General features: G+C 40.8%; 2 protein-coding genes across 2 annotated transcripts in view; one reads left to right on the top strand and one right to left on the bottom strand.

The window, feature by feature from the left end:
* ryr3 (ryanodine receptor 3) overlaps nucleotides 1–17662 on the top strand; it is a 117721-nt gene extending 100059 nt beyond the window's left edge. The window contains exons 82-107 of the mRNA XM_040125358.1: nucleotides 35–134; nucleotides 699–778; nucleotides 952–1028; nucleotides 1117–1190; nucleotides 2204–2218; nucleotides 3074–3154; nucleotides 3329–3417; nucleotides 3544–3672; nucleotides 3833–3937; nucleotides 4696–4777; nucleotides 4973–6258; nucleotides 6370–6422; nucleotides 6504–6666; nucleotides 6834–6920; nucleotides 8755–8946; nucleotides 9081–9211; nucleotides 10314–10356; nucleotides 10881–11008; nucleotides 11292–11352; nucleotides 11980–12126; nucleotides 13411–13545; nucleotides 14256–14412; nucleotides 14634–14698; nucleotides 15855–15955; nucleotides 16047–16098; nucleotides 16790–17662. Of these exons, the coding sequence (XP_039981292.1) occupies nucleotides 35–134; nucleotides 699–778; nucleotides 952–1028; nucleotides 1117–1190; nucleotides 2204–2218; nucleotides 3074–3154; nucleotides 3329–3417; nucleotides 3544–3672; nucleotides 3833–3937; nucleotides 4696–4777; nucleotides 4973–6258; nucleotides 6370–6422; nucleotides 6504–6666; nucleotides 6834–6920; nucleotides 8755–8946; nucleotides 9081–9211; nucleotides 10314–10356; nucleotides 10881–11008; nucleotides 11292–11352; nucleotides 11980–12126; nucleotides 13411–13545; nucleotides 14256–14412; nucleotides 14634–14698; nucleotides 15855–15955; nucleotides 16047–16098; nucleotides 16790–16885 (3729 nt within the window). The 3' untranslated portion in view covers nucleotides 16886–17662. The remainder of the gene's footprint in view (nucleotides 1–34; nucleotides 135–698; nucleotides 779–951; nucleotides 1029–1116; nucleotides 1191–2203; nucleotides 2219–3073; nucleotides 3155–3328; nucleotides 3418–3543; nucleotides 3673–3832; nucleotides 3938–4695; nucleotides 4778–4972; nucleotides 6259–6369; nucleotides 6423–6503; nucleotides 6667–6833; nucleotides 6921–8754; nucleotides 8947–9080; nucleotides 9212–10313; nucleotides 10357–10880; nucleotides 11009–11291; nucleotides 11353–11979; nucleotides 12127–13410; nucleotides 13546–14255; nucleotides 14413–14633; nucleotides 14699–15854; nucleotides 15956–16046; nucleotides 16099–16789) is intronic.
* A 138-nt stretch (nucleotides 17663–17800) lies between these two features.
* Nucleotides 17801–23031, bottom strand: part of aven (apoptosis, caspase activation inhibitor) — a 39007-nt gene continuing 33776 nt past the window's right edge. Inside the window, exons 3-6 of the mRNA XM_040125353.1 lie at nucleotides 21265–21335; nucleotides 20298–20393; nucleotides 19057–19360; nucleotides 17801–18382 (exon numbers count right to left, since the gene is read on the bottom strand). Coding sequence (XP_039981287.1) covers nucleotides 18228–18382; nucleotides 19057–19360; nucleotides 20298–20393; nucleotides 21265–21335 — 626 coding nt within the window. The 3' untranslated portion in view covers nucleotides 17801–18227. The remainder of the gene's footprint in view (nucleotides 18383–19056; nucleotides 19361–20297; nucleotides 20394–21264; nucleotides 21336–23031) is intronic.

Raw genomic sequence — 23031 nt, forward strand, 5'->3', positions numbered from 1 at the left:
CTGTGTGTGTTTGTGTCTGTGTGGTGGTTTTCAGGAAAAGGAGATGGAAAAGCAGAAGACCCTATATCAACAGGCGCGGCTACATGCCCGTGGGGCAGCTGAGATGGTGCTGCAGATGATCAGTGCCAGTAAAGGTAATCATTGCCTGATCATTTGTGCTCCAGTTAGCTACACAGCCAATTTACACTCTTATCCCCTATTATCCTTATAAGGCATGTGCTGCTCAATATTTTCAGGGCAGTTTAAAGGGAAGGATCTTGTGACATTTCTCGTTTCGTTACGAGCACTTTAAACTGACTTGTGGCCTTTTATGTAATGTTGGATACCTACCGCCCATGTAATCCAGACCAGTTTCTTTTTCCGGGGATCACAAGGGAGTTTGAGCTCCAAATGCGGTCTAAATGCATTTAAGATGTTTTTCAGTGTTGACAAGAATAAAATGCTGTGGGAAACATTGAATACACAATGAATTGAATAGCACAGATAGCCAATCTTCAATTTAAAAATGTTTATTTTGATGATAATATTAACCTGTAAAAAAAAATTCCAGATTAATCAAATTATTTTTGCAGAAACCCTCTAAATTGCTGCAGGGATTTCATCTTTAATATCAGTCAAACCTGCTCCTGTCTCCAACGTTCTTTGTATCTTTGAGCGTGATTTGCAGCTTTTATCTTACTTTCTTTTTCTGCCATCAGGTCGTCTAGGCCCCATGGTGACCTGCACCCTCAAACTGGGAATCTCCATCCTAAATGGAGGCAATGTGCAAGTTCAGCAGGTCAGAAAATACAGTTGAATAATTCAGTTTAATAATTCAATTTATCCTTGTAATTCCTCTCTCCAAATATCAACAATATCTACTACATATTATATCTATACAGAATGACTGGCTGGTGTAACATCTGGTTTTGACAGGAAAATGATAATTACTTTTCATCACTTTTATTGCAGAAAATGCTTGATTACCTGAAAGAGAAAAGAGATACAGGGTTTTTCAAAGGTCTCTCAGGACTGATGCAGTCTTGCAGGTACTGTGATATTACTGTATCTGTGCTGCAAAAACAGGGAATCTGCGTAGATATTAAGTGCTTTTATTTTACTGATGAATTTCTTTAGTGTCCTGGATTTGAATGCATTTGAGAGGCAGAACAAAGCAGAAGGACTTGGCATGGTGACAGAGGAAGGTTCAAGTAAGTGAAGAGATGTCTTACTAGATGCGCTATGTGATATTCTACCTGTTTTCTCTTCTTAGACTTCAAAGTTCCACTTTTTTGACACAAATTTGTCTTGTAGCTCAGTACACGCCTGTTGTCACTGATATTACTCTTGATGACAAAACAACAAAATATTTGACCCTTTTCCCTTCACTAAGCTAATGCTGAACCATGACAACTGTATAACCTCAGTGTCTATTTAAAGCTGTTATTAGATGCTTGTTCCTAATCAGTAGTTTCTGTATGTCCTCGGTAGTTAAATCAATCAAAATAACATTGCTATTAATGTGAATTTTGATCAATACAAATAGTTTGCTGCTTTCACTACAGTCTTGAAGTCATTGAAGTCGTCAGTGTGGTGTCTTCAATAATGCCGTCTTTTGTAGTCAACAAAGCAGGAATGAGCCTAAGATATTATGAAACACTCTATTTTCAGACATGTGTTCCAGGGCTTTAGCACACTGTAAACTTTCCCTCTGGCAATTTGCAATATTGGGGGCATCGAGGAAGGTGTCCAGTCATATGTAGAGAGGAGTGAATACGAATGACACAGTCACAGATGACATGGTCCAGCATTAATGCCAGAGCTTCTGTCGTGCTCCAACTTACAACATAAACACTCTCACCCGACGCCTTTCACATCAAACTATGTGCGTCTTTTCATCATTCAGTCCTCTGCTAAACATTTCCGCCGAGTTCTGTGTTTAACAATTCACTGTTACTTCTCGTGTCTCTGTTACTGTTACGAATTTTTCACCATGACTGAATTCTTATTTATTACTCATCTCGTTAGATGCAACATAAACACAACCCAGGCCTATAATTTTCCCCTGTCTAAAAGTTTTTTTTTAACTGCATGACTTTGGTTTTTACTCGGAGCTGATATATTCATATCTCTTTGTATTGTAACTCAATGTCCTCTCTTTTTGCTTATGTCTTCGTGTACTGTTTGTCTCCTTCCTGTCATTTTAAAAACCCATCGATGGCAGTCCACACTGAGCGGGGTAAATAGCAAATTTAGATCATCCTGATATGGCTATGCTTCCACCTTGAATGTTTCCTTCATATCTGTGTACCATACTCCCTGTATTTCGTACCATGCCCAGATGTCTATAGGGACACACTGTGCATGCACTGTTAGAGTGAACTCAGAAAGGGGATCTTCAGAATCCATTGCCTGTCATTTTGGGTGATATTTGTTTCCATTCCCTTTATGTTAACATTTACTAATGCAAAATCCTATTACTGATGCTCAAATCTGTTGTTCTAAGGCTATCAGTTGCCACCTCCCAAGGGTTTGACTGAAGGTTTGTGGACTCTTCCACAGCCTAAGCAAAGCTTTGTCTTGCTTTGGATTTGGGGCCTATTTCACAAAGCTGGTTTCCATACAGATGTCTAACTTTCACATGGTTTTATCAGCTCACAGAAATGTATTTTTGCTCATTTTATATAGATCTGTTGACTGGATTATCTGGTTGAATTTTAAAGTGAGTTCTGTAACCACGTCTTTCAGTTTCTTTCTTTTCTGAAATGATATTCTTCAACAGGCCCAATCCCGGCCTGCATGTGAAAGTTATCAGGCTTCCTCCAGCTTATGGAAATGTCCTAGTGTTTCACTGTTGTTTTAATGTAAGAGCATTTTTACAAAAAGCACTTTGGATTCATTTTTGAACCTGCAATCTAAAGCCCCTGGACTTCAAAAATGTTTTGAACATGAAACCTGTCCTGCTTGCCACATATTAATTGCTTTTAAGGGAGTTTCACATATTATTAGATCTCCTAATATATAAGTAAGTGAAGAGTTAAATCACTCTGTGTGGGGTTTCAGCCATATTCACCGAGATGTCTTTTCTGTCAAGGCTCCAAGGTGCTACAGAATGATGAGTTTACTAAAGATCTGTTCCGGTTTTTGCAACTTCTGTGCGAGGGGCACAATGGAGGTGAGGTTGCATTTATGTGTATTTTAAAGTCATGTAACAACAGTAGCATCTCATTGTTCGGATAAGTTTAGTTTGCACACTGTTTCATTAGAGAACAGTGGGCCATAAGAAGATGAAACAATGAGAGAGAAGTGATTAGACTGAGGATTAAAAAAAAAAAAATGCTTCTGTCAGATTTCCAGAACTTCCTGAGAACCCAAACTGGAAACACAACCACAGTCAACATTATAATCAGCACTGTCGACTATCTGCTCCGTCTTCAGGTGTGTAAAACGCACGTATGAAGTCACAGAAATGTAGGCTGCTTCTATCTTGATTATTATTGTAATCATTCATGCTGTCATTCATTTCTCATTTCATCAGTTTACTAATGCTATCCTCCTCTTTAGGAATCTATCAGTGACTTCTACTGGTACTACTCTGGCAAAGATGTCATTGATGAGACTGGAAAAGTCAACTTCTCCAAAGCTTTATCTGTAGCCAAGCAGATATTCAACTCGCTGACTGAGTATATTCAGGTAAGAAGCTGAGCCCTCACTCAGCAATGTTGAATCTACAATAGAAAGACTCTTAATTACTTACTTTCTTTTCTTCACTTTACTAATTACTTTCAGATATTTGATCTGCTTTTTCCCCTCCATACCATCATCTCTCTTTTTCCTACTTGTCCTCTTTCAGGGCCCATGTATTGGGAACCAGCAGAGTCTGGCTCACAGCAGACTGTGGGATGCAGTAGTGGGCTTCTTGCATGTATTTGCCAACATGCAGATGAAGTTATCTCAGGTACACTGAACTGTGTTTTTTTTGTATTTCTGCAGCATATTTTTACAAAAACTAAAAAGTAGATAGATAAACATTAGAGGATGCAACTATGTTATCAAAAAAAACCTGTCTCTCGTGTAATTTATAACCAGCCCATTGTGGCTGTAAAATATGGAAATAAGATGTATCTCTTGATATCACTACAATACAGTTTGAAGTAGCTAGAGCCTGACTGATAAATTGACATGACCGATATTATTGGCCCATTTCAGTCTATTACAGACATTATTGTATTTGTGTTTATGTGGGCAGAAGAGTAACACAAAGCTGTTTTTCCAAGAGAAAGCAATGAAAAGCTTATTTTTTAAACTGAAAAATGTGGCTCTCAGTCAATATTTTGATCACAGTTCTTTAATAACCAAATGAAAGGGTTCTTATCAAGAATGTATGTTATGTGTGTATGTGAAAAATGGAAAAAATAACAAATAAGCCTCAACAGATTTCTTCAAACTCCCAAACATCCAGTATTGATCAGGATCAAGCTCCATGTGCAACTATGCCTTCCCGATGCATTTTTATAGATGTACAGATTATGGCATGTGAAAGTATATTTTATTAAATTACACTAGCCAAGACGTTAATTCACTACATTTTTACAAAGCTAATAATGGCCCTTTATTTGATATTGCTCTTTTAATAAGGCATTAACATTACATTGAAATGTAAGGAACTTTGTGTTCAAAAGTAACGCTTTAAGAAAATGTCTCGTCTCCTTGTAGGATGCCAGTCAGATTGAGCTGTTGAAGGAGCTGATGGATTTACAGAAGGACATGGTTGTCATGTTGCTGTCTCTGCTAGAGGGTAAGAGCCTGAACCTGCCATTCAATGACAAAGAAATTATGGGAGACAGGCTAAAAAATTTTATTGGCTCAATATCTCGACATGTCTGACATTATTATGCTATTTGTCTATATTGTTTTGACTAAAAGTTATGGAGTACATAATGTATTTTGTGTTTGTATGTTAATCCTGAAATGAATGTTGTTCCCTCCTCAGGTAATGTGGTGAATGGAACAATTGGAAAGCAGATGGTCGACACTCTGGTGGAGTCTTCTAACAATGTGGAGATGATCCTCAAGTTCTTCGATATGTTCCTCAAACTGAAGGATCTGACAACCTCTGACAACTTCAAGGAGTACGACCCCGATTGTAAAGGCATTATTTCAAAGAAGGAGTTCCAGAAGTCCATGGAGAGTCAGAAGCAGTACACCCAGTCTGAGATTGATTTCCTGCTCTCGTGTGCAGAGACCGATGAGAACGACATGTTTAATTACAAGGAGTTTGTGGAGCGATTCCATGAGCCGGCCAAAGATATCGGCTTCAACGTGGCAGTGCTGCTGACCAACCTGTCAGAACACATGCCCCACGACTCTCGACTTGGCACCTTCTTGGATCTGGCAGAGAGTGTGCTTAACTACTTTGAGCCTTACCTGGGTCGTATTGAAATCATGGGCAGTGCAAAGCGCATCGAGAGGGTTTACTTTGAGATCAGCGAGTCAAGCCGTGAACAGTGGGAGAAACCGCAGGTCAAAGAGTCCAAACGTCAGTTCATCTTTGATGTGGTCAATGAGGGCGGAGAGAGCGAGAAGATGGAAATGTTTGTGAATTTCTGTGAGGACACCATCTTTGAGATGCAACTGGCCTCCCAGATCTCTGAGCCGGATGCTGTTGAGCAACCTGAGGAGGAGGAAGAGGAGGATGGACACAGCATCCTGGAGGAGCTGGCTGGAGAGGAAGAAGGTGCCTTGGAGTCGGCCTCGGCCTTCACCACTGCATGTTGCTCAGTCAAGAAAAAGTTTGCAAGTGTCCGCCAAATTATTTCGGTTAAAAACATACGCAAGCAGTTCAAGAAAATCAGGAAACTGACTATCAAGGAGATTATCACAGGCTTCTTCTCCTTCTTCTGGATGCTCTTCACTGGCTTCTTCAAGGGAATCTACGGCCTCATCTTTGGTTTCTTCCATGTCATCTGGTCCTCCATGTTTGGCGGTGGCCTGGTAGAGGGTGCCAAGAACATGAAGGTGACAGACATCCTTGGAAACATGCCTGACCCAACCCAATTTGGTATCCACGGAGATGTAATAGAAGGAGAGAAAGCGGAGGCCATAGAGTCGTCAGGAAGCTTGGATAAAGCCATGGCGCCATCAGGGGACATAGCGGAGGTGGACGTGATGTTGGAGATGCTGACGGTACCTAAAAAGGAAGGAGGGAAACACATGGAGCCCGGCCTGGGTGATGTTTCTGAACTGAGTACAGAAATGTCCACTACTGATCAAAAAAAGGTTTGCAGTCAAAATTCAGTAACTTCCTCTGTGTGATTAATGATTTTAAACTATGTAGATACCTGCTTTTCAGTCTCTCAGCTCATTGATCTGTATAACACTCACATGCAGAAAGCTTCTGCCAAGCCCGTTGAAACCCCTGAGAGTGAACCAGAAAAAGCAGAGTGAGTAAAACTGTGAGTAAAAAATGAGTTTAATACAGAATGAAAATAACTGTAAACTAAAAACTACAATGACCAACACAGCACAGAGAATCGGGAGAAGGAGGATAAGCCAAAGGAGGAGGAGGCTAAGGAACCAGCAACAGAGGAGAAGCCCAAAACCAGATTAGGCCAGCCTAAAGAGGCAGCACCTGCCTTCATGTCCACTATCTTCGCTGTTCTGGACATCTACCTGACCAAGACGCTGGTGAGCCCTGACACTGTTCTTTCAGATGAATTGTTTGTGGCTGTGCTGGAGACAAATTCGTCAGTATCATTTTTTTTGGGTCTCATTCCTTATTCTAATAATTGTTTCTGAAATATGAATTGTCAATTATAGAGCAGTCATCAGTTGGTCCCTTATTTCCCTTACAGAACTACCTGGCCCGTAACTTCTACAACCTGCGTTTCCTGGCTCTGTTTGTGTGTTTTGCCATCAATTTCATTCTGCTCTTCTACAAGGTAAATCACTAACCAAAGTAGAGCTGCAACAATTAGTGGATTAATCGATTGGCTGGTGAACAGAAAATTAATAAGGAACTAGTTTGATAGTTCAGTAAGCTTTTCAGTTATTTTTTAGGCAAAAATGCCAAACATTTGCTTTCTCACATCACATGGGAGGATTTGATCCTCCCATTCTTGTCATGCATGGTAGTAAACTGATTATCTATGGATTTTGGCTGTTGATAAAACAAGCAAACAAACAAATTTGAGGACTTCAGCCTGGTATGTGGGAAATTATTAGAGGCATTTTTCACTATTTTCTGGAATTTTATAGACAAATTGATTAATCGATTAATCAAAACAAATTATCAGCAGATTAATCACTAATTAAAATAATCGTTAGATGCAGCCCCAAACCAAAGACAAAACGAAAGCGTTCTTTTGATATCATGATTGTTTCATTAGTAGCTTATATGATCATGCTAGCAGTACTGAATGAGTAGGGGTTCTTACTGCAGTATACAATATCTGCAGTGTGTAATCAGATGAAATGTATGTAGCGAGGATTCTTGGTTACACTAATCCTTAAACACTTTTTGGGTAGGAGCACTTCCTGGACTCAAATTGAGTTTGTTGGAGGTGTTGCATGGGATACGTGTAGACATCGAAATCCAAGAAAACTCCAAGGCACTCTATTTTCAAAGACAATTAAAATGCCTTTTATTATCTTGGCATGGTCATATTAAACCTTTAAACAAACCCAAATCAAGCCTTCGACAGGGACTCGAACAGATCTCACTGAACAAAAGGCCCTTTTCTAGTAGTGTTCCACTGGTGGGAATCACCGGCCAAGGGGGAGCGTAGACACACGAAAATTCCAGCAGATGGCGTCGTTTTGACCCACAACAGTCATCAAAGCTGAATTAAAGAGCAACATAGTGAATACAAACAATGGAAATGATAACAAACAACAAATAGATGTTTGCAAAAAACAAATAATAAAGAACACATAAATGTTTACAAAAAAGCAGTAAAATCTAGGTGATTATTGGTGAATTCTTTTTGAGATGTAAAAAATACATAAATGTCTTGGTCTGTGTTACATTTGTGGCATGGTTACAATGACTACACTTGTAGGACCCCTTGGGTTTTGGACCCAACCATGTTTGATGGGTGTTTGGTTGAAGATGGCTGTGTAACAGTTTATATTGGAGAGAAGGGCATCTCCTAAAACTGATTAACAGTGGTTCAGGGAAGATCTGACTGATTTATACCATCACCCCAATTTCTATTTATAATACACTACACTACAGAAAGCATACACTAGAGCCGAACACCTGGACAGACAAACTTTACTACAAAGAAATGCTCCAATGCAAACAAAAGAGTGGTATTTGCCACAACATACAGTATAGATGCAGAAAACATTGAATGGATTATAAATAGGAATAGGAATTTTGATCAAGTCAAGCATGACTACTATTCTGACCAGAACTTCAATGTCAGCTTTTTGGAAATCCTCGTCTAATGAATAAAATGCATGCAAAAGTTTTTCTGAAGCAAATGCGCTGCCTAAGCAGTGTGATTTTTGTCACCTGAAATAGGTATTTTCTGTTCATTGCTGTGTCATGGCAGAGGGATACCAAAACTATCCTTCCTTTCTTCCATCCTAAAAAGTCCTCGTCTGAACACCATGATTTCAGTGTAATCGTTACTAACAACCCAAGAAAGCATTTTAGGGGAGTCTGAAGGACAAACAAATTTAAGAAATGTATTATGGGAGACAATGCAAAATAAATACTCCAAATGGCACAGATTTTTCACTGTATACACTGTATATTTTGCTCTTTAGGTCACTGATGAAGCTGATGAAGAAATGGACGATGAAAACGATGCCGATGACCATGATGTGGACACACTTTTTGACATGGATGAGTTTGTGCTTCAGGAGAGCACTGGCTACATGTTGCCAACGCTGCGCTTCTTGGCTGTATTCCACACTGTGATCTCGCTCCTCTGTGTGGTCGGATACTACTGTTTGAAGGTGGGTACATTCATGATACCGTTACAGCTTGAACAGTCTGTCTTCTCTTAGCTGAGAATAATTTCTTTGCAGATGATACCATTGTGTGACAAAAGTTACTGTTTTAGTTACCCATCTTAATATTTTGCTTTTAGGTTCCTTTGGTGGTGTTCAAGAGGGAGAAGGAGATTGCCAGGAAGCTTGAATTTGATGGTCTCTACATTACTGAGCAGCCGTCAGACGATGATATCAAGGGCCAGTGGGACCGACTCGTCATCAACACCCCGTGGGTCATGACTCTCACTGTCTTAATGATTTTACCCGGATCATTTAGCAACCTTTCTTAAAATACAATGAATATAAGTTATAATTTTTCCTCACTAATAACGAGCAAAAAGCACCACGCCCTGCTTGTTGCAATATCCATTAGTAGCATAAAAATACAGGTTTGACAAGTAGAGCTGGGTCTGAGCACTGATCTCCTGATTCGATTCAGTTTCGATTTTTGATGATTTAGTTAAATGTGATAAATGCCAATGTTTCCTAAATTGCTTGTTCAGAATTTATCCTGGCAACTTACATTCTTTCTGCATTCAACAAGTGAGCAACACTGTTGTTTCCTTGAATATAAAAGAATGTAAGGTGCCCATTATAAGTGCCCGGTTATAAAACTGTGAACCAAGGATTTACTTTCCTTGGCAAATGCAAAACACCTGAAACCTGACATCTGTATTTTTTAAGTCTGTTTGTGCAAAACAGTCGAGCAAGAATAATAAAAAACTTGCACCACTTACAAGGCCACTTACAAGGATATTTTAAAAAGATAAATGCTCGCTCATACAGCTACACATGGACTGTCAGTAGGTGATGCTTCAGCTAAGTACAGACATCCACTTTAATGATCACTTTGAGCACAGACTGAACGTCTGCCCACTAATTCATCTGCACTGTTTGTGTTGAGAACATCGGCCTGATATCTGCAGACAGCTGTTAGTTAGTGTTAGCTACCCGACAGGGCCAGACTAAATAAAGTAGAATCCACACATTGTCCTCTAGACTTCCACGGCCTAACATCACGTAGCCAGAGATAATATCTCTCCAGCAAACACAAACCGAGAGTTTAGATCAGCGTGCAGTCTTTTTTTCAGGCTAGCCCTCTCTCAGATGCCAAAGTGGAAGAAGAAATATAGCTCAATCAGTAATGAAAATAGTCATTAACTGAAGCTTGAGTAGCAACTGTACCTGTGTATATGTATGCAAACTCTGAAACACATCACATCTAAACTTTGTTGTTGATGAGGTCAGAAGAATTAACTAATGCATTCATCTTATCAAACTATTTTTAGTACCACAGCTGAACTAAGTCCTAATTCTGCGTTCTACCACAGGTCTTTCCCCAGCAACTACTGGGACAAGTTTATCAAGCGCAAGGTGAGGATCTGAGAGGCTGACACGGTATTTGTAAAGTATTGTCACTGACCTGTATTAATGATCTTGTGCATGATGAGTGTTATTAGGACAAAGTAGTCACAGCTGATCAACCGGATTTCTTAAACACAAAAAAATAAATATCTGTATCAGGGGTTGTTGAACATTGTCATGTTCAAAGTTCCTAATTTGATGAGATTACGTTCCAGGAATCCATATTAGAGGATTGTTGTTGTAAATTCTGTAGTTTTCAGTTGTTTACATGCTATGTGAGGGTGATAGTGGTGTTTGCCATATGTGCTCTTAGATAATAAGTAGTGAAACTGCAGTGAAATTCAACTCTGCCTCATTTCCCTGCTGACGCTCTGAAACATGCACAAACCTTAAAAAAAACACTGACATAAAGATTAGACTATTTCACTGTGGCTACATCGTCTCTAAAGCAGACAAGGACTACTTTGCTTACAATGTGAAATTAAGTGATGAGGCTGACCATTGCCCTTCCCCGTGCCTTTGTGCGTGTGCAGGTGATCAACAAATATGGTGACCTGTATGGAGCTGAACGCATCGGTGAGCTCTTAGGCCTGGATAAGAGCGCTCTCGACTTTGACCCCACAGTGGAGGCTGTAGAGAAGGAGGCCTCCCTGCTCTCCTGGTGAGAACTCAGTCCCTGTTTCCTCTGATGCTGCTGGATTCAGGAATAAAAGTCAATCGCTAAGTTTAAACACATAAAATCCAGCATCTCCACATTTTACCAGTAATTAGCATGACATGGACACAATGATTGAAAAGCTCTTACTCCAAATTCAGCACAATAGATATCTAGAAAAACCAGACTAAATAAATAATCATCTTATATTTGTCAAAATATCAACTAGATCCATAGATTTCCTTTTTGTTTCCATGTGAGCAACACCCTTTTGTTTTCTCATTGACAGGCTGAGCTCCATCGACACAAAGTACCACATCTGGAAACTGGGCGTGGTTTTGACTGACAATGTAAGTTTATTTAATGTGTACAGTAAATGCTTTAGTTGTTACCGAGGTTTTGGTTAATAAGGCAATATGGTTCATAAATTCTGTATCCTGTTTAATAATTTTCTAAATTATCTTCAGTTGCGTCCGTCCTACTGCAAATGGAGTCCGACATTAACCTTCACCTCAACCGGGTATCGAAGACAAGTTTATCAAAACTCTGATAGCTCTGATAGTAGAGACATCCAGCACAGTAGAAACAACTCAGGCGTGATTTTCCAGAGGATTCAAAGGTTTTATCAATGTGTTGAAATACCGGGGGGCATACTATTATAACTGTGCTAAGACACCAGTCTGTAATATAAACAGAAACAATTCAATTAAGAGTAAAAAAAAAAAAAAATAGAGGAAAAAAAATTAACAAATTATATATGTCTGTAATGTAAATAATAAAAATATGTGCATACTGGCTCAATGTGTAGTCAGACTGCAATTTTTCAGTAAATAAAAATGTAAAATCCACAATAGCCTGACAAACTATTTAATAAAATGTTGTACATGCTCAAGTGCAAACATTGAAATGAGCAGAGCAATGCGACCATCTTTGAAACTTTGTCATTGTCACTAATGAGTGGCCTTCTGTTCTTGCAGTCCTTCCTGTATCTGATCTGGTACACCACCATGTCCATTTTTGGACACTTCAACAACTTCTTCTTTGCTGCCCACTTGCTGGACATCGCTATGGGCTTCAAGACCCTTCGCACCATCCTGTCGTCCGTCACTCACAACGGGAAGCAGGCAAGTAGTTCAACCAGCAGAGGGAGCCAGAGCACAGATAAGTGTGGAGTGGCTGTTGTTGAATTTCTTAAAATTGTACGGAAGAGCAGCTTCTTCTTTAAACTTGCATCTCCCCTCTCTCTGAGCTTCTACTCAGAGTTAGGAAGTCTTTAAAATATATAAAAAGTTTATGGGCTTTTGGATTGTTTACAAATTTAGAAAAATGTGGAGAAATATTGAGCAACTTTCTTGATAAACTGTGCTTCTAGGGCTTCATCTTACATTTAGATACTTCTCTGATGTAAATAATTGCATTTATATGTAGCCTGTGATAGATAAACAACTAGCATCAGGATTCATACTGAGCACCGACATAATCAAATCAAGAAATTAATTTCTGGAAAAAATGGATGGAAATAGAAACAGTGGACGTCTACAAAGACTCGGTCATCCAGCTCACAGGATATAGAGAAATAAAAGAATAGAATTAAATGCAAATAGAAAGTCAAAGGCCACTGGATTTTCTATTTTTACACTTGAGGGTGTTTGGCCACTCCTGAGTAATGGAGTCAGGAGCGACTCATTCACGGTTTGATGTCGCCCAAAGGTAGTGAGAAACTTCTGTTAAAAGTAACGCACGGTTGAAGTAACTTTGTTGTAGTGTTATGATTAAAGGGGGTAAAAATTAGTCAGAAAATGAGCAACAAATGGTAAAAAGGTTAAAAGAGAGGTCCAGCTACTGCTATTTCAAGGTAGTGGGTACGAATGCCAACTTTATCACACCGACCTAAACACTATTGTAATAATGTCCACATTTATATAATCAATAGTGTTAAATAACATCCAGTTTAAAATCCTTTCAAATTTACACATCTGGAATATTCCAGGTGATGTACTTGACAGGGTATTTGAGTTCATCTGCGGGGGTGGATCAGGGTGGTTTTACGCCATCATTCTGTCAGGGAATGCAGCAGGCAATATGCATATTTAAAAATGTAGAATAACAAGCCAGTAAATTACAGGGCAAAGACGGGGCATGAAGAAGTTCTGTATTGTGTATTTGAGGCCTCTAAAAATACGGCATTTCTTTCACGAACAACTTTCTCTCAAAAACAGATGTTGATTTGCACAAATTACCCTCAAAATCTACATTTAAACAAGTCAAGGTACAATGATTTATGCATCCAAAGGAGGCTGCTTTCTCCTCAGCTCTCAGCCCACATTGTCACTGGGAATAAAAAGGTCAAGTAAAAATGTTTCAGAGCATGTAAGAACCAGATTGTAATGACTTTTCTCTCCCCCTAGCTTGTGCTGACTGTGGGTCTGCTGGCTGTGGTGGTCTATCTCTACACTGTGGTGGCCTTCAACTTCTTCAGGAAGTTCTACAATAAGAGCGAGGATGAAGACGAGCCCGACATGAAGTGTGACGATATGATGACGGTATGCCCAACCACCTCCGACATCTACTCATTTATGAAAAAAATAGAGAAAATCGAAAATAATTTTCTTTTTTATAGAAGTTAAAAAAAAAAGAAAAAAAAAAAAAGAAAACAGGTTGCAGCTGTCAACAGTGGCAACTCCTTGGAGCTGAAAAACATTCCCGAGGCTCTTATTTTGAATGGTTGGCCTTTATCAAGGTATGAACAGAGAGTATTTTCATTACTGATCTCCATTAAGTTATACTGGTAACAATCATGCAATTGGTTACAGCCGTCAAAATTATTCTTTCTCAAACTATTGACTGCCTCTAAACAGAAATGAAATTTCTATTGAATTTTATTGAATTTATTTTTTGCCCCTTTGAAGGAAGAATGTAGATTCTCTGGAGGTCATATGGTTTTCAAAGTACAGTCATTGTTAACTTTTTTTTTTTTTTTAAAGACACATTCTTTGCGTCTTCAGACTTTATACTTCCTTTTCTAACAGCAGACGTCTGAACTCACTGATCCCTCGGCAGCATAGTTGGGCTGAGTGTTGACTGAAATGAATGGAAAAAAGAAACCTTTCCATTTCCATTGTCATGTTCCCTCCTTTGTTACCACAGAATAAGATACAGCTGCCGTTAATTCTGTACCCACCATTTCGGCTTAAAAGAAATGGTGACATGAGTGTGAAGCTGTGAAGTTACTTTCCCTCCTCTCCCTCCGTAGTGCTATATGTTCCACATGTACGTCGGTGTGAGGGCTGGAGGAGGTATTGGAGACGAGTTGGAGGACCCAGCCGGAGACCCCTACGAGCTCTACCGCATCCTGTTTGACATCACCTTCTTCTTCTTTGTCATCGTCATCCTGCTGGCCATCATTCAGGGTAAGCAACCTTTGCCTTTTCTTATCTTGCCCGGTCTACAACACGGGATCCCATCTATCACTCCCTTTCTAAGGCATAAACACAGGTGAAAATGAGATAAGGAAACAGACCTCCTTTATTGCCAGGTACATGAGTCTCGTCATGTTTTCTGAATCATCTTAACGGTTGTCCTATACGGTGTGTTAAGTACTCCCCTGACGGACTGTTGCACCCTCTTCTAGGTTTGATCATTGATGCCTTTGGTGAGCTGAGAGACCAGCAGGAGCAGGTGAAGGAGGACATGGAGGTAAGACTTGGGTTCGAGCCAGGGTGGAAATTGTGTGTAGTACGAGGAACATTTCAGCCCCAAAGGTCTTTTGATAAAGTCGCATGCTGTTGCATAGATGCGGAGGAAAATACTGACACGAAAACACTAAGGGAGCTTTCGCTCCCGTTTGGTGCAGTTCAGACAAACTCTGGTGCATTTGCCTGGTTAGTTTGGGCTGGTCCGAGGCTGCCCGAGACTGCCTTGGCTCCGGGACGGTCCGTTTCGGGATTAAACATAGGATTTTAGTACAGTAGATATTTGATTTTAACAGGAATCAAAAGCTAAACTACAATTAAATCCATCTGATGATCGCAAGAATGTCTAGGAAGCGATCCTACGAGCAACATACGGTACTGTGCAAAAGTTTTGGGCGCTTTGTGTCTCCTGTCTCTTCACGTGATCCCAGGCTGACTCCGTGATGCTGAGATCAGGGCTCTGTGGGGGCTAGACCATCTGTTGCTAGACTCTGTAATCGCCTAATCTGACACAGTGACTCATTTTAACAGACAAAAATACTGTGTAGTCTGAACCTGGAACAAAGCGCCTTAAACCTATGCACAGTACTGTATAGATTATTGCAAATAATTTGGTAACCATGGTAATGCGGGGATTTTCCATGGTACATAAAGTAAAAAGTTAGAGTTAACAGTGCTGTGTCAGTGTCTTACTCCGTGTATTTCGGCAGTTCCTTCCTCTGTAATATTACCGAAAGACGCCTCTTTCTCAGCCTGTCCGTTCATCGTTATTCAAAAAAATGAGGTGGAGTTGCAGTCCCAACTAATAATGGTCACGATAAATAATTTCTTATTGAGTGATTTGTGACACCAGAGAAGATAAATAGACACATTAGAGTCAGTAAAGTGCAGCATGAGTTACTGTCAGTCACCAGAATTAGATTTGGGTCGATGATGCAGGATACCGTCATCAGAATTGTCCAGTGAATGAGTAACATATCTAAGACTTAGCTCTTACAACTCTTGGTTTGTTTGTATTAAAGAAAAAAGTCAACACTATATAATTTTCCTTTTTAGTCCCAGTGGATCCAACTACAGCAAGAATAAGAGTATTGTGTTTAAGCTGACCTACCGTAGCTCTGTATCAAAATGTAAACACCCCCCTGTTTTTCTTCTCTCAGACCAAATGCTTCATCTGTGGCATTGGCAATGACTATTTTGATCGGACGCCTCACGGGTTTGAAACCCACACCTTACAGGAGCACAACCTAGCCAACTACCTGTGAGTGCAGCAAACAAACATAAGCCGGAAGTCTTCCTGATTTACAATGCGAACATGTCTCACGACACTCCTCATGTACTCACGTGTGCAGGTTCTTCCTGATGTACCTGATTAATAAGGACGAGACTGAACACACGGGTCAGGTATGTGACAGCTTTTTTTAAGAAAAGGCATTTGAGCTTCAGGTTTATTCTCAGTTGCTTTTTTTTATTACCACATCATTATGTCTGATCAATCTCAAGAAAAGCAAAGAAGCAACAAAAACCTGCACATTGACTAACTTCGGTAGGTTTCACTTATGCAACATATCAAGTGGGTTGAAATGTTGCACAAGTACAGCTCAGCTGGAGGAAGCAGCAATGCGTGGGTTTACTTTGACTTTTCTGATATTAACTTGTTATTGTCGTGCACCTGAGATTCAAGTTGGGTTTTTTTTTTTTTTTTTGATTTGCATGCACTGTTCTTGTTTCAGAAATGCAGCTGAAGTAAAAGAAAACTTGCACTGTTTTCTGGAGTTCCCCCTGGCTGCAAAAAAAAAATCATCCCCCTGTCCCAAAGATTTATTCCTCTATAGCCAGTAATTATTGTTTCTGTAGAAACTAAAAACAAGCATATGGATCTTACGTTGGAAGTCTTTATCCAGAAGGCGTGAAATTGGCTCCTACAGCAAAAATGTCCTTTGACCTTGACATTTTTTAAAAATCCTCCCTTTGATTTCGCAGAGAACTGAGGTTTGAGTATAAAACCATATTTTGATGAACTGACGCTTTAAAGCTTCATAAACTTATCCACGAAGGCTGGCAAATTTTTATTTTTTATTTTTTTCTCCTGCAGGAGTCATTCGTGTGGAAGATGTACCAGGAGAGATGCTGGGACTTCTTCCCTACTGGAGACTGCTTCCGTAAGCAATATGAGGACCAGCTGGGTTAGAGGAGGGGCGGCGTCGTCTACGCCCCGAACAGCCCTCTCTCTACTTTCCCTCTATCTGAAAGAGACAATGAACTCCACCTCACCCAGTTAACGGAACCTGAACGCTCACTGGACTTTCTCTGCTGCCATGGTGTCGAAAAATGTGAAGGAGGGGAGAGAAAAAAAAAAAAAAAAAAAAAAAGTCGTTCCTTTTGAATTTAAAGAAAATAATTCTAAAACTTACGACTGATGAGTAGCCGTTTGTGCATCCAAGTCCTCTTCCTTGCTAACAGTCACCTGCCACGACGCCTCTTTTATGCAACGTTTTCTTTTGATTCTTATTCACATTGCCTTTTCACCTGCTTAACCCCAGCCCGCTGCACAATTTGTTGTGTGTAGACGTTTGATACATGTGGAGGGTTAGACTGTGACAACTGAATGTCTGAATATGCACATTTTCTAGATTAACGCCAGGATGTTAGTGTCACTTATCAAGCCAACTGAATGGACGTGTGCTGCTAGTGTCGATCCAGTTTAAAATCAGATGAAATGAGTGAGACCTGATCTGCCTTTCCAAAGCCGGTTCAATTCTGTCCGATGAAAATGGTTCTTCCAGGACCAGACGACTCGCTTTAGGCGTTTATCGAGAGCCGACGTGCCTTAAGAGAAACTATGCAAAAAACAAAAACAAATTGAGTCCCTCCTGACACAAGCAGTGCTCTAGTTCTGGATTAGTTACAAGCAGATTTAGCTCGAGCTAGTTTTGTGGCTTTAAAATTAAAAAAAAAAAAAAAAAAATTCGTTGTATAAAATCTAGATGACCCTTGTGTAAATGTTGCTTAGTTTGGTTTTGTTCCTAAGCTGTGGCGTCCTGCCCGCCTGCACCTCTTTCCGCAGTAGAAGAGCCCCCACAACAAGAGGGAAATGAAAACAAAACTTGGTTCAGGGATTTATTGACGACAGGATGGTTAACTGCTATTGTATGGCCATTTGTATGTATGTAGTAGCTTTGGTCAACTGCATTTCTTTTAATGAGGGGGAAGGAAATGAATGAATAAATTAATTGGCACAATAAACCAGACTTGTTGTCCGTGACCTGTTTGACTGGCTATCAGTCCGTCCCTTCCGCAATCAACGGAAAATTATTTCTCTGAAGCCTGGAGTGCAGAGGGAACGCTGTGCTGCACCTCCAGACATACTGTCTCTCATTCAGCTGCAGGAACTAGACAAAAAAAAAAAAAAAAGTGGAGGCCGATGTGTAAGAAAAATCCCACCGAGGTCCTTCAGCGTGGGAAAGAGTTGAAGCAGAGAGGGTTGAATTCTTCAAAGTCCAGTTTCCTTTATGAACCCCTTTCTTTGGCGGTCAGGAGATCATGCTGTCGAGCCAGTCCTCCAGGTCCTCCTCTGTCATTTCCTGCTTGACAGAGGCAGACTTTGGAGGCGCGACACCTTCGTCTCTCACCGCCTCCATCTTCTCTTCAATCACCTCCGGTACCACCTCCTTCGTTTCTTCACACGCTGCAAATGAATAGAACACACACACAAGATTTTTGAATGTCCACAATATTTATTGTTTAAAATCTTAAGGTTAAATTCTGAAGGTTGGACAGTGATTTGAAGACTAATTTTGACTGTTTGCAACTTTTCAACTCAATTCCTTCGACTTAATTATGAAGCTACAGTCAGCATGGCTCTGTCCAAAGGTATCAGAGTCTGCCCACCAGTGTCTCCACAGCTCATTAATTATTTACACACATCTTGTTTAATTCATACAAGAAATGAGGGGTGAAAATGACAAGCCGTTACACGGTGTGTGTGTCCGACCATTTCTTGGCTCTAAGCAGCTGTAGCTTTATATTTATCAATCTTCTCATCGGACTCCCTGCCAGAAAGCAAATAAGCCTATTTCCCAAAATGTGAAACTATCCCTTAAATTGGGGAGAAGGACAGAATGTCCCAAACCCAAACTACGCACTCACTCCAAGCGGGTTTTTTAGTACAGTGTGTTCACACTGGAAAAAGCCTGCACACCGAATACTGTCAATTTTTGGGTTTGCAGTTAGATCCCGTTATCCGACACGATGAACGGAGGAAATGGAAGAGCTGCTGGTTGGTGGTGAAGCGGCAGGTCACCGGGACGACTCGTATGTAGTATGGATTTGTGAGGCACCAAAACACCAACACACACTCACCTTTCCCTGGTTCCGCACCCTCCAGGCCTGTAACACTGGCGGACTGGTTTCCTAAAACAACCGAGACTGGTTTCTCCAAACTGAGCAGCTGGTCCAGCTCTTCATCGCCGTCATTCACCGGCGGCTCGGCGGCACTTGAGGAAACCGGCAGGTTGGAGCCGGACACTGGGTTTGTAGCCACGGGGACTTTCTGGTTGGTGCTGAGACTTTTTAAAGATGCGGACAGAGGAGTGAATGTGGACATTTTGGGGGTTTCCTGTTTCGGTGGGAGGGTCATGGTGGGCAGCTCTGCTGGAGTCAAGACCTGAAACAGTTTGGTGTAAGATTAGTGTAAATTGGACACAAATTAAGGTTTGTACACTATTAAAACATGAAGTCCACAATTACAATTTTCCAAGCGCCAAATACCATTAAACCTTTTTTTTTTTTTTTTGAATTTTTCTAGTTTTTCGAGTATCATCCACACTATCAAAGCAATTAGCAGTTACAATATTTAATCTGTGACAAGTGCATCCATGCAAACATCGTTTTTTCCTTTTTTTACCTTAAGAATAAATTAATATATTCAACAATTTCATTGATCTTTTTTCATAGAAAAACAATGCTGAGTGGGAAGGAAAACTGAGTGATGTGCTGCCTTTCCTTAAGAATAACTTCCCACAACAAAGGAAAAGGAGACATGAGCCTGCCACCGGCCGCTCTGAATACTGACCGTCTTACGGCTTTCAGTTAAAAAGGACGGACGAGGATTAAACCTAATCCTTCACTAAGGATTTGTCTCCACTGATTTTTGTCTTTCGTCTCAAACTGGTCTTAATCTCTGTCAGCGAATCGGGGTCTGGAAAAGACACGGATTTCTCTCTTTTTTTATGAGAGACGTAATCCGAATATCGGTACATTAAAAAAACAATAACTCGTTTTCTTAGTTGACCGACTCCTGACAAGAGAGTAGAGCTGCAACGATTAGTCGATCTGCAGTTATTCTCATGAGGGATTACTTGTTTGAGTCATTTTTCAAGCTAAAATGCCAAACATACTGCGGTTTCAGCTGTGAGGACTTGCTCTTTATCTTTGTCATGTGTGTCATTTACCTACATTTTCATTGACATTAGCGATTAATCAGTAATGAAAATAATTGTTAGTCGCAGCCCTTCACGAGAGAGCTGAGAATTTTCTCATGAGCTACGAGCACCTCGCAGGGTGCTGGGTGTCAGATGACCCCGGGGGTTCCGAGATCCCACCTGAACCAGCTCAGCCTCCAGGTTGAGTCTCTGATGGAGGGGAACCTGCTGAAGGCTCTGAGCGAGAGCTGGGAGGTCCACAAACACCGCCGACATCTACGGAGATAACAACAGAACAATGTGTCAAGTGCACAGAACAGTTCTACTGAAAACCTGGAGAAAAGACGTGACTAGCGTTTTACTTTAAAATTTTCTGCCACCTTTGAAATCCCGCTGGATTCTCATCAGGACATGGAATCAAAACATTTGCGTGAAGCCAATCATTTCAGTATTTGGAGCATTATTCTAACGTGAGGCTTAAAGCGAAGTATCCAGAGGAGGTGAAAACCTGTTTGTCAAAACCTCAGAGTGACACGCTAAATCTTTTGTAGCCCACTGACGCAGCTCAGCACTTGTCTGTGAAACAAAACAACGCAGCTCTGACTGTACACAGTGAAACAGCAAGAGGTCAGGAACCCCTTACATAAGCTGACTGTGCTTTTTGCACTGCTTTGCATCCACAGACACAGACGGGAGCTTGTAGAGTTGGGATTAAATGATCGATCCACAAGCTGTTGTGTCGATATTCTGAAGAAATGAATGCGGAAAGTTGCCCTACACGACATCTTGGCATTCTGCATCATCGGTCATGTGAGGAGGAGTAATGCTACTTAAATGTCTCTTTTTGGAGTTAATTTTGTAATTTGGCCACGAATGTTTCCGTCCATCCAGTAGATGTTGAGATACCTCACACGATAAATGATTGACGTTGACCTACTGGGCGGTGCTAAGAGGAAAATTCAGGTGACCACTAAAATCACTGTTGTCTTCCTGTCACGGATCGTCTGCACAAAATTTCATGTCAATCCATCCAACAGTTTCAGATATTTCATTGGCGGTGGACTGACCAACCGCTGCCGGAGGGATCCATACCCCAACAAAGTGGGTTAAATCCATGGAAGACAGAAGACACAGGGTATGGATTTACCTGACTGGCTGCGAATGGGTCCATTTCCCAGTCTTTTTCTTCTGAAAACCGGAATTGAGTGAAGGAATCCCCTGAGAAAAGACAAACAGAGGCAGAGTTAGACACATCGCTGCTGCACTCAACTCCCCGCAGTGCTGCGAGTTAACCGCAACCCCTCCGTTTAAGTCCAAATCAAAACAACACTTATCACCCTCAGTTTATTCGTTTCATCTTGAGCAGAAAAGACGACTTGTGGCCGTGCGTGACGACTGATCCGGTCGCTCTGCTCATGTGAGCCGAGCGAGAGGCCTTCACACCTGAAACGCTCTGAAACGGGGGAGCCAGTGTTTTCTCTTGGAAGGCAGTCAATAGCTCTGTGTAAACTGTTGATCTGTGTGAGAGCAAAAGCAGCGCTAACATGTGGCGCCGCTCTGCTTTTTAAAACAAAACAAAACAAAACAAAACAAAAAAAAACAACTGGCTGAAGATTCTAAAGAGACTGAGTTCGTATTATTAATGAGCACAAACAGCCGCAGCACGTTCGGTGGACAGGTGAAGACCGAACCCGCTAACACCTCGTCATGGAAACAGATGAGCAAATGGGGAAACGGTCCAAGGCGAAACACCGAGTCGTACTGTGTGACCGAGGTACAGAGAGAGCAGCAGTGTGTGAGGAGTGCACAGCCAAACCACAACATCCAGTACAACTGCTAAACAAGGACACAGTGTCAGATGTGAAGCACCACTCAGAGAACTCACATCCTTTTGTGGATGCGGTTTTCTCCACAGTCCAACAGGAGTATAGAGCTTTGGGTGGAATAACAGGGTGGTTGAGTATTTTTAGACGTGGCAGAGGAAAAACTTTTGCTCAAACACGGCGGCTAAAAATCCTTAAATATTACACGACAAAAGTTAGCCGGATCCTTTCTGTAGAAAAAAGGAACCAGGGAAACTGCTTCGCTCTTTTGAAAGGGATCAGATCAGTGTGTAGGCAAAAAGACTTGGTTTCTCTCTTTCTGACAACAAAACAAGACCACGAGCAGTTAAGAACCATTAGATGAGGTTGCTGATACCACCCTCGTGTCGGCATGTTCAACGTATGAACCCAGAGCCAGGGGGGCGATTAGCCTAGCTTAGCACAGGCACAAAGGAACACGCATGCTCACAGTACCAGTAGTTTGTCAGCGAGAAGGCTAACTGAAGTTTAACTTCACTTTAATATGCAAATTTATGCAGCAAGACATACCAAAATCTGATCAGATTGGATCAGATGTCCATTAGGAACAACTGTCGTCTAAGTATCAGGTTTCCACGATGTGTCGTCCTTGAGTTATTTTATACTCACAGGAAAAAATCTGTTTCCAACTACCACAGTTGGAAAATGAATTGTTTTCACCCCAATTTGCAGTGACACCTCACAAGGGTTCAGGAGTTACAGGAATCTCTCTGAAATCCTCATTAATATGCACATTTATGCAGAACTCATTGGATCCCATTTGTTCTAGGGGTTTCATTACCAACTAATCCGTCCAACATTTTCACGGTGAATCTGTACGTCGGCTTGGTGCATGAGGCATCAGAAAACAGTGAAAAATGTCCATCACGATATAGATATAGCAGTTCAAAACCCCCAAAAATATTCATTTGATCATGATCCAAGACCAAAAACAAAAGGGGAAAAAAAAAAAGCAGCCAATTCTCACATTTGAGAACCTGGAACCATCAAAGATTTGGTGTTTTTGCTTGAAAAAACTACTTAAACAATCGATTATCAAATAATTCAAGTAA

Source organism: Xiphias gladius, chromosome 4 (genome assembly GCF_016859285.1).
Source record: "Xiphias gladius isolate SHS-SW01 ecotype Sanya breed wild chromosome 4, ASM1685928v1, whole genome shotgun sequence".
Lineage (NCBI taxonomy): Eukaryota > Metazoa > Chordata > Actinopteri > Istiophoriformes > Xiphiidae > Xiphias > Xiphias gladius.